General features: G+C 34.3%; 1 protein-coding gene across 24 annotated transcripts in view; it reads left to right on the top strand.

The window, feature by feature from the left end:
• Window positions 1-12,087, top strand: part of LOC127837303 (SCO-spondin-like) — a 192,545-nt gene that overhangs the window by 17,832 nt on the left and 162,626 nt on the right. For all 24 annotated transcript variants that reach the window (XM_052364220.1, XM_052364240.1, XM_052364219.1 and 21 more), the window contains exons 5-9: window positions 5,391-5,490; window positions 7,177-7,271; window positions 8,865-8,921; window positions 9,894-10,020; window positions 10,244-10,414. In XM_052364220.1, the coding sequence (XP_052220180.1) occupies window positions 5,391-5,490; window positions 7,177-7,271; window positions 8,865-8,921; window positions 9,894-10,020; window positions 10,244-10,414 (550 nt within the window). The remainder of the gene's footprint in view (window positions 1-5,390; window positions 5,491-7,176; window positions 7,272-8,864; window positions 8,922-9,893; window positions 10,021-10,243; window positions 10,415-12,087) is intronic.

The raw sequence follows: 12,087 nt of genomic DNA, 5'->3' as shown, positions 1-12,087 counted from the left end.
TTTACGACGGGTTTCTCTCAATAAGTCTTGTTCCTTGAATCTTTTTGCTTTCTCTTTCAGATGAAGTTCCTCTTTTAATTTCATCTGTTGAAGCTTCATTGCTTTTATTTCAGCTTTTAGTGCTTTTTCATCATCATCTTCATCACTTGTAATTTCATCAATGTCACTTTTGTGGTCATGTTCACATTCGTGACATTCAGATGGTGTAAGTGTTTCAGTACTGCACCGCACCCCCTCTTTAAAAATTCTGTCCTCAGAATCAGCATGTATCTGGAATGTTTCCTCCATCTTCTTAGTCAACCAACTAAGTTCCTCATCTATTGAATCCATGTCACTTTCATAGTCGTTGCCATGGTAATCATCAGTCTTTAATCCAACAGTTAATCCAACAGCACCATCAACATCATTATCATGGTCAAGTTCAGTCCTCCTTTCATATTCCATTTCTTTACAGTTGTGCTGTAATCTTTCTCCAACAGTTTCTCTTCTTAATTGTTTATGCTTAACATCATTTGCATCATTCACATCGCCATGTTGGGCTTTTTTGTTTTCTATTCTCATCTTTATCAATTCATCTCTTTGTCGCTGAATTTCACGAATCTTTGAGTCTCGTTCCTTTATTTTATTCAGCATTTCAATGTCCTTTTGACTTTTCAACTCTTGTTCCTTTAATGTTTGTTGTTCTTTATGTTTCTCCCTTCTTTGTCTCCTTAATTGTCTATCAGAATCCATTTTCAAATAGTTATATTCACACTCACACTAATTTCACACTAAGCACTAAGTTATTATATTGATCCGAACCATATGCAGATATCAAAGTCTTCTCTTTAATTCACTTCTCTTCACAATATTCTTTGCACTTTACAACACAAAACAATTCATTCAAAACTAGTATGTAATTAGTATTTGTTCAACTTCACTCACTCTAGATTCAATTTCATAATGTCAATCAGTAATATTAATCACTTGTCGTTAATATTACTTTAAATGCAACAATTCACAATTAAAACTATTCTCCCAGTGGCTATTTCACTTCAGTCGTACGCACTTTTCTTTAATAACACTTTGTACAACACACACTTCAATTTCATCAACCTTCAAATTCACAATTCATAACAGTTGCCTTTCTTTTCAACTAAAAAATGTACAATATACATCTAATACAACACTAAATCACTAATTTCAATAGTGACCAATACAATTCAATTTTAACACCTATGTATAATAGTAACCCTACATGTCATATAACACAATACAATAACACAAAATTGTACACATTCATTCAATTATTGAATACCAAAAATAGGTATTATTATTAAATGTTCAACTATTTATTTCTCTTTATTAGCTCTCTATTTAATAATCACTTAATCTATAAACAATTACTGTAAATTAGATTAAACTAAAGTCAAAATAAATGTTCAAGTTTTATCAAACTCAACAAAAATCTAAATAAATGTCTACAAACAATTAAAATAAATTCAGTGAAATTAATTCACAAATTATGATTTAATTGATGAATTAATCTTATTTAATTATAATAATAACACCTATAGATGCGTATTTATGAAACAATTGAACAAAACAAATTGATTAAACTATTTACAAATACACTCTCACACACGTACAACTATTTACAAATGCACTCTTACACACGTACAACCATACATATTCAATCACACAATCATTGAATACTATGTACCATACAACTGAATCGCTATCTGTACAGATTCGATACCCTATTTCCGGTCCGAAAATTACACTGGTCACTTTTACGTAGTGTCAAGTGTAACCCGCAACGCAATTACTATTTTTCCTACCAACGAATATTGTATATACGCAATCAATTATTGCGCGACTTCTTTTCCTGTTATCAAATAAATCGATTATTTAAAAGCACTGTTCACAAACCGAATGTGTACGCTTTTAAATTGCTACATCGATTTATTTTTTCTTCGCTCGAATACGCGGTAAATCGACGCGATTATTTTACCTTGCAAGGCTTAAACGCAAACCAGTATTTCCCAATGAAATTAGATGATCAGTCTAATTTCAGTCAGAAATAACTCGATTTTAACGATTTCCTATTTATAAAAGTACTATGAGTGAGCGTTGTTTCAAATTTTTGTAAGTTTGAACAACTAAGGACAATTTTGATTTTATATGGGTTGAAACTTTTTCGGCGTAAGCTGCATAAGCCAGCTTTTCACCTTAGCCTGACCTTTGTAAGTGTCCAATAAAATTCCAATAAAATTTCCCGCGGCTAGGTACGAATGAATACACTTCATTTATTCCATTGGCTGATTTAAGTATACCACCAGAACATTGGAAACATATCCGCGTCTTTGTAACACTGTTTTACTGCATGAAACAATTTTATCTCGAATGAAAAGGCTTAATAGATAGAACAGTTTTACACTCAATTCTCGACATCAATACAGTTTGTGCGTACACCTTTTATTTTCAGAGTATTACCAGCGCAAGAGCGTTTATACTTAAAAGGCTATGTTCTCATATTTAGTACTTACTTCCTTATTCCTGTCAACATGTTAACATGTAAAAGTATAAAGAGCAATGGAAGCGAGGCCTCACTTTAAAGCATTGCATTTCAACCCGCGAGGTATATCGGGTCAATTCGCGGACATTCAGAGTTTATATACAGGTCATCACCGGAGTTGGCGGCCAGTAAAATAATCGTTATATAATAAAGACGCTATCCGTGAACTAGGTGACCTGGAATTTTCTTTAGACCAGAAATATGTTAAATGAAGATATTCAGCAATATAATTATGGTATGTAAATAATAGATTCTTAATGTGTTTTCAACAATACAATGATAAATATTATTGTTGATAAATTTAACAATAATTATTCGTCCATATTGCCTAATGTACTAAAGTGATATTATGAGCATGTAACAGTTTATAGGTGTCTATCGCAACCGTTGATTATTTTTGATGTTTCTACTTCATATACACTTATATTAATTAATGCAGCATCATCATACTAAAACAATATACCAGAAAGAGAAAAATAATGCATTTGAATATCAACCATACTTTCGTTTGACAACTGATCATGCGTTTACGAGTTGAACATAAATTTAGTTTAAGTGCAGATTTGTTCATACGACACAAAGACATGAAATTGTTTTACGGATCATTTCAGCTTACAGGACTGGGTGGGTCACGTAAGAATATCGAATATAAAATATATTTTTATAAACAACTGGTAGCAAGGTGAGTTGCAGATAATTAATCAGTAACCACATTTTAACTAACTATTTTGACCTGTTAATTCTTTTCAGCTCAATTCAACAGTGCAAAATGCCCATAATATCACTTTAAGCATTAGCACGATGATAATTGATACTGTTAATAATCGAATCAAATAGCAATGCCCGACAAACCACTAAAACAGGTTTGTTCGAAGAACGCGCCTATAAATACGGATACTTCTCGTGTGGCCGGTTGACTCATATGTTTAAATTTCACTTCCATTCTTCTTTTGGTTTTCTGTTTTGTATCTATAGGTTTATGACCAGCAATATGTTATAATGTAAAATAAGCCGCGAAAACTCCCCGTAACATCCCGTACTGCGTGTGATGCAGCTAAGAACTGCACAGAAAAAGACATTCGCTATCCTTGATCTCATTCATTAAACTATTTACGCCGTATATCTTTTTTAAAGATATTTCTTGTTTATAATTGGGCAGCAAATTTATTGATTGTCTTGATCCCAAATTATGACCTTTAAACTAGCACCTAAGCTATCTACGTGCCTACCTGTCTGTATTGTACTACTTAATGTACTTCTATTGTTATTGAAACCGGATTAGTGACAGTGAAAACACAGTTTACACAAATGCAGGGGCGTATGTTTAACGGGACAACCTATGGTTAGTGCATTGAAACAAAAAAATCTTTAACCTAGGTTGGACAAAAATTTAAATTAACATTAATTAAAAAATTAATGATATAAAGTGAACAATAGTATATATCAAATATTATCAAATAAATAAACTAACTAATCAATAATAAAATGTACAGCTCACCACACCGCCATGCCTCATGAGAAATAATCACTATTGTCAGTGTTTATACACGAAGTCACACACAGTTTATACACTTCCAGCGACGAATGGTCCTTGGTCCTGATGATGTGACGTAACGGTCTTGAAGAGGGCCCTTAGCATGCTTGAACGTTAACCCGGGTATTAAACGACGTCTTATGTGGCCATCAAGTGTAGATCCTCGTAAAAGGATTGCGCACACGGATTGTCCAAATTATATTATTTGATCGATCAGTGAAGAACGTTGGGCGCCATTGTTGCCGGCCTAGCTACGCGCAATTTGCGTACTTTGGGTTCGACGACAAACTATCGAATCAATCGAGGTTTAAAGTTTTAATAGATCGATAAAGGTATCTGAAATAGGAACAATTAATGCATGCAATTAGGTATATAATCAAGATAATATATGTATGCATTCAAATGAAATACACATTAATAATGATTAGCGTTGCATGGCGGTGTGAATATTACTCGCAATAAGTTATTTTAATAAATAACTAATAAACACAACCGTAACCGTCAGATGTCTTAAATAACAATACAAACAATTGACAGATAAAATAAACAAAAGATTCAAATAAGTTACCTGCAGGAATATAAAATGTCCTACACAAATAATATAATGTTTCAATCAAAGATTGAATGGCTGTCTGAAGCAACCTTCAGCAAACAACTGAATAAAGGAGGGAAAGTGTATGATTGGTTGTTACGTGCACGTGCTAAATTAGGTTAAATTCAACTATATGTTAACTATAAAATAATTAAGACTACAGACATTATATCACAGCTACCTAAAACTACTCGCCATGAATTACAAATAACTTACTAACGATAAATATGAATTTATACCCTGTGACATTGGGAATATATATGTTCATTGGTCGCCTAGTTATTTATGTCCATTGTACAAAGCAGGTATGTGCGTTGGTCACCGCGTTATTGAGCCAATTATATGGAGTATGCCACTAAAATTTTGTAGACACAAGCATGTCTAAAGGCTTGAAACTTGTCAACGTGCAATATTCTCAATTAAAAAAGAACAGTGCAATTTTACCAACGTGTACACGGTAGTTTTCCTCTTTCCATAATGATGTTTGGCAAACATAAATACCCACAAAGTTTGTAACACTTCCGCACTACACATTAATTTCATAAATAAATTGTATTTATCTTATATAACTCAACACTTTTAATATTTTATTTGTTTGTCTTATAATAATCTTAATTATTGTTTTTTTCTTAAAATACATATATTATATCTTTATAGGTTTTTTTCAAATACATGTAAACAATAATCAAGTTAATTATGTTCGGCAGACGTGTGCCAACCAAAACCTTACAACCGGTGACGCAGTGTGTTCTCAGTGCTGTTATTCGGACATGTGCAACATGCGAGGGTGTGGCTCGGATTTTTACGGTATGCAAAACAACATCATGAACTTACAAATGAAGAATATAATAGAGATACAAAATCCGCACTCTACCGTCATTTCTGTTTCTTATACGAGCGGATTGTTGCGCTTTCTATAAATAAGTCGTGTTCTGAGAAAACTGGGCATAATGCATGTGCTTAAAGTGTCGTCCCTGATTTGCCTGTGCAGTCCACACAGGCTAATCAGTGTCACGTAATCGTTCATAGTTCATGGACGACACATAGTTATAACAATGTTCATTTCTCTTAAATTACTGGTATGTAGCTTATCATTCAATATCTCGTCATGCGCGTATTGCCATGATGACGAGATTTGCATTAACTACCATTTTCCCGTGTCACGCATGGGACAAGTCCGTCCCTCTCTATTTATGTTAATTTCTCTGCATAATGTGGGATAAAATATTCAACAACACATATATCAGTTTCTAATCCAGTTTATTGTCTGACATAACTAATATTTTCAGTTGTACAAATACGTTGTGATTGCTACATGATTGTGTCTTTTTCCATCTGTTCACCTCTAAATCTAAATGCTAACTGACTTCGTTACCACACCAAACATCTCGTTCTATTGAACTACACATAAATATACAACAGTAAAATTTCTATAACATTTTTGATTGGTCGATTCTATGCGCGCTTATTGCTGGTTGAATTACAACCTAGAACTGGAGTAGTCACTATTCAAGTATGTACACGCTAATCAGCATTGTGATACAAGTAAATAATGCAAATACAGCCCAAGCCTTGTGTCAACAGCATCGTTCCCTTTTTGTTGTTAAACATACACCAGATCTAAATATTTAATCTTTTGACTGTCATGTATACTCGCCATTGATAAATTGTCAATATTTCTTACATAAAGAAAACCCAAATATTTCACCTAATTTCCTATCATTATGTGACATCAGGGACGACACTTTCAGCTTTTATGACATTTTCGTTAAAATGAAGTCTCTTCTTAGCAAAAATCCAATTTAGGCGGAAAGTTTCGTCCCTGATTAGCCTGTGCGAACTGCACAGGCTAATCTGGGACGACACTTTACGCATATGCATTATGCCCAGTTTACTCAGAACACTACACAAATATATGAGCATTTTGTAAAAAAGATGTGTAACGTAACTGCTTTCTTCCACCGTTAGCCCAGAAGCGACATCCAGGCAGACCGATAGACAATTCGCTTTTGTCGACCTTTTTTGGTGTTTCATATTATCATAAATCGTTTTCTTTTTCCGTGTTTAGCTTTTCTTCTTTCAGCCGTGTTGTTGGTCCACATGTGTGTATATTGGCTCGTGGTTTGCCTGTTTAGTTGTTCTTCTCATCAGTGTGATTGGCCGTGAAAGATTAGTCTAGCTGAATTTCTTTGTAATTAATAGTGAATTGGATATTCAATTGTTTCCGTGCCTCAGTTAACAGGGAAATTCAACAGTAACAGTAACATAACAATATGCGATCTTCGCTGTTCAAATGAACCGTTATCCACTACAGTGATCATTGCTTCCAACTAAGACTTCATTCGAAGTGTATTTAAACGTAAATAGTTATAGCTTTGGCCATAAGTTTTCTCATCAATATTTTACAATGTATGGACATCTTAAAAATCTAAAAATTAATACAAAAACGAATAACTGATGATATACCTAATATATTTTCTAATGACTGTCCAGGTGACCCAAGATCAGTGCTAAAATGCTACGGATGCGGAGACATAGCCGTGGGAGACAAATGTCCTGACATTGCTCAGTGTGACAAAACATTGGAGGTGCGTGCTCTCTTTACCCTTTCAGTGCGGGAACCGGATTTTGAAGGCCTTTGCAAACAGTTTGGATCCAGATGAGACGCCACAGAACGTGGCGTCTCATCAGGATCCAAACTGTTTGCTATTCTGATAGTGTTCTTTGAAAAAAATCGAAGAAAATGCTAATTTTAGAAATTCAGCAGAAGACATTTTAGCAGACGACAAATTTCCCAGCATGCAAAGGGTTAAGAAAACCGCCGTCTGAAAAGATGCAACTGATAGCACATGTATCAAAACATAATGTTGTCATTTTATAAACCTCATTTGCAATCTTTGCTGGATAATAAAATATCGTTTGTATCTGTTTGAAACCTTTCATTACAAAATATTAGTCAAACAATTAGCAGATGCTTATTTAGCCGAAAATGCCGAGGAAGCGTTTCTAAATGAACATGACCACATGCTTTATTTTCAGATATTGTGAGAAATATAAGAAGCCAATAGGAAATTAGTTTCGCAATTACATTTTAATAGACTGCGTTTATAGAAGTACATGCACAATTGAAATTTAAATACTCTGCGTGAATAGAGAAGTACGTTGTTTGCAATTTCAGTCTTCCGCAAACCAATCTTAATCCATTTAAGCCCAGCGTCTAGAAAAAAGGCCTTGGCAAACAGCGTAGACCCAGATGAGACGCCGCATGATGCGGTGTCTCATCAGGGTCTGCGCTGTTTGCTTAAAGGAATTTCTGTAAGAAATATTCTAAATATAGAAATAAGTTTACTAGAAATCCCTAATTTTGGAAATACATTGATCCAATTTAAAAGGATGGGAGAGTCCACTAGGCATACATGGGTAAGTGGTTTTCCTTAATTAATATTCGTAAATATTATATTACGCACAGAGTTGAGTTTTTGGTGGGAAAGAGGGGTTGTGATACATTTTTTAACCAAACGCTGAATAAGGCAAGCCTTGTACTTTTAGCCGAATTCAAAAACGCGACGACGAATGAGAACATTATCACGTGTGTCACCTATTTCGACCACAACATTTAACGATTTTCGTTGTATGGGAGTCGTTAAAACGTTAACCATTTAGAACTGTGTGAATCTTTATCTTTAAGTTTAATAAATGTGGTTTACAGACCCAAACACAAAGTAACGTTTGTAGCTTTTTCATGTTTTCCATTAAATGTAAAAACTAACAGAACTCTAATAGTTTGAATAATATTAAATAATAACATTTTAAGAAAAAAGGTAAATACTTTCTTCATCGTCACCGTTTTAAGCAATGTCTTACACAACTACAGCGCAATTTAAGCAACGTACACAACGCTTTATTTAAAAAACTCTTTTTCATATAAATACTGTCTAAAAATGCGTTTCAAGCGCGTATTATTTGTTATATATATCATCCATAGAGGAAACAATATTTTAAATAGTTTGTATGATTTGTGAATGAGCTTTGCTGGTTAGAACAACATAGCTTAATTTTATAATATTTGAGATTTTCATTCAATTCTGTTAGTTGTGGATCTGTTTTTCCAACATGTGCTTCCATGAGATGTTATACTAATACGGGCTTCTGGTACTTAGATTTCAGAAATTATGTTTCAGTCGTGTGTGATCAAGCATGGCGCGACTGGAAAAGCGCTCGGATGCATAAAGTCAGCGGTTGGTGTCAATAGTTACTATTTTGCATAGCTTAAACTTTAGATGCCTTCTTAGTGATACAGGGGATGAGGTCAAAATTGCGTTTCGTAAAACGTTAATCTCAGAACATAGGGTTTCATAAAATGTCAACATGTCCCTCGTTTCCATCACGATTCTCAATACTTCACATTGTATGTGAACTCATGTTATGTTACTTATGAATCATTCTTGTAGTTTTTTTTAAACCATTTATGCCTAGCGTCTAGAAAAAAGGCATTGCCAAACAGCGTGGACCCAGATGAGACGCCTTATGATGCGGCGTCTATTCAGGGTCTTCGCTGTTTGCTTAAAGAAATTTATGTAAAAAGTATTATAAATATAGAAAAAAATATACTAGACATCCCTTATTTTGGAAATAAATTGATCAAATTTAAAAGGATGGGAGAGTCCACTAGTCATTAATGGGTTTAAATCTTTAATGCTAAACCTTTCTGTTTCTAGATTTACGTAGTTCACCCCCTACCCCTACTTCCTATTTCATTGAATCCTTATTCTAAATATATAACATTGTACGTAAATTCATGAGATGTGAATTTATACTTGTTCTTGTAGTTTTTCAAAATCTTCAATGGGTAACCCTTCTGTTCTTAGATTCACGTATTTCGCCCCTTCCCCTACTTTTCACTTCAGTGGACATTTCAAATTAAATGTCTGTGTGAAAAGTAATGTTTGGTACATGAAGCAAGTTTAATAAGAAGCAGCTTGACTAAAATCATTATATTTGTACCTTCAAGTTAAATCAACATTAATTTCATAACTATGCACTTATTGGGTTTCAGAGAGCAACAATAATAAAGGCTATTCAATAACCATCAGCATCAACCTTAAGTTCCGTATTTCATGTATTGTATTTAAACATTGCGTAGATTTCTTGTGGCTGACTATTTATACAGTTCAAAACATTGTTTTAATAACATACTCTTTTTCTCACAGACGTGTCGGTTTTTGTACGATCACGTCTATTCTCACCAGCCGCCAGAAACTTGGGATGTGAAATGCTGCGACACAAACCTCTGCAATTGGGACACGTGGAACCTCAATAGAACCGTCATACATCCGGGTATGTTTTAATTAACAAATGTAAAACTTCAGAAGAGAGGCATAGCATAATACTCCAGCTTTTTCTCAATTCTTTCAAATTGTCCTTTGCAGTTTAAATGTTTAACATATCATGTCAAAAGCATTATGGATCTTTTTATTATATTTTATAACGTGTTTACAAATAACTTAATAAATAGTGTTTAAACTTATTATAAAGAACTTGGCTCTTTATTCTATTCTAGTCCATGGAGGTTGGTCGACATGGTCGCCCTGGTCAAACTGTGACGTCACGTGTGCTAGCGGACACGTGACTCGGAAGCGCACGTGCTCGAATCCCGCGCCTGAGAACGGAGGCAACAACTGCCCAGGGGTAGCATTTGAAACGCAGAACTGCACACGACCTGAATGTCCAAGTATGTAAGCGATACAATTCAGGAATCTATTATTTTAATGAAAGAACCACTAACGCTGTTTGGCCCTCTGATTTACACATTTTTCCACAGCTCTTATATATATTTTTAACGTAGTTATTTAGGCGAACAAAAAAACACAACTAATGTGACATGCCATTCACATATAAAGCATCATTTAAACTAGAATAGAAATTACGTGTCACCAACGCTTATAGGAATTCTTCGGCCAAAAAAATAATCTGGGATTATCAGGCTTTTCTTTCATATTTTTACTATATTGCGTATAGGTCGTTTAGTCTTATCCATGTTAAGCTAACAAATCACGTAGCGGTTATGCATAGTAACATTTAAAAAGAACATACAACAGGATTTCGTATTTCGTGTCAAAAAAGGCTTTTTTTCCATTAACATCACGTAACATTTCTGATAGGTACGTGGTCTAAACATATTTTGTGAGTTGCCAAATTTAATAAGACACAGAAATTATATGCAGAAATTTTCCAAACCAATTAGCAAGTATTTCTTTTTACTTAATTCAGTTCATTTTAAGTAAATTTAGTGAAAATAAAGACCATTAGCAAAATGTTTTCAAACCTAATGGTCATTTTAGTTAATTTTGCAAAACTGATCAAAAACTTAACCAGGATTCGAAAACAGTGTCGGCACAAAAAATAAGGGGAGTAATTGGTAATAGATAAATTATTGCTTTATGTATGAGCTTTGGGATTATACACAGGGGGGGGGGGGGGGGGGAGGAGCATTCCTTAACTGGAGTAGCGGATATGTTAACCCTGTAAGCCACTTTATACATTCATTTAAACACAGTCACAATATAAATATACAGTGGCTAACCGGGTGAGAATATCTCGTCGAAAAACACGTAAACGACGCCATCTTGGAAGTAAGTTCCAACTAACCTCACTTAAACCAGTTAGTTCCAATTTATGCATGCTCCCTAATAAAAATGATCTTATTGTATACGATTAATACACTGTCAAGCTTGTGTAAGATTTAAAAACTGCCATGCTTGTATATGATTGAAACACTGCCATGCTTGTGTAAGATTGAAACACTACCATGCTTGTTTAAGATTGAAACACTGCCATTCTTGTGTAATATAGAAGCATTGCCATGCTTGTATAAGACTGAAACACAGTCATGCTTGTTTAAGATTGAAACACTGCCATTTATGTGTAATTTAGAAGCATTGGCATGCTTGTGTAAGATTGAAACACGGTCATGCTTGTATAAGATTGAAATACTGTCATGCTTGTGTAATATTGAATCACTTCCATGCTTGTTTAAGATTGAAACACTGCCATGTTTGTGTAATATAGAAACATTGCCGTGCATGCATACGATAGAAACATTGCCATGCTTGTGTACGGTTGAAACAATGCCATACTCGTGTAAGATTGAAACACTGCCATGCTTGTGTAAGATTGAAACACTGCCATTCTTGTGTAATATAGGAACATTGCCATGCTTGTTTACGATTGAAACACTGCCATGCTTGTGTAAGATTGAAACACTGCCATTCTTGTGTAAGATTGAAACAATGCCATGCTTGTTAAAGATTGAAAAACTGCCATGCGTGTGTAAGTTTGAAACACTGCCATGCTTGTATAGCATCGAAACGCTCTACTGATTGAATAATATTGAAACACTGCCAT

Source organism: Dreissena polymorpha, chromosome 7 (assembly GCF_020536995.1).
Source record: "Dreissena polymorpha isolate Duluth1 chromosome 7, UMN_Dpol_1.0, whole genome shotgun sequence".
Lineage (NCBI taxonomy): Eukaryota > Metazoa > Mollusca > Bivalvia > Myida > Dreissenidae > Dreissena > Dreissena polymorpha.
The sequence above is the reverse complement of the archived record's forward strand: the minus strand, read 5'-3'. Positions and strand labels throughout refer to the sequence as shown.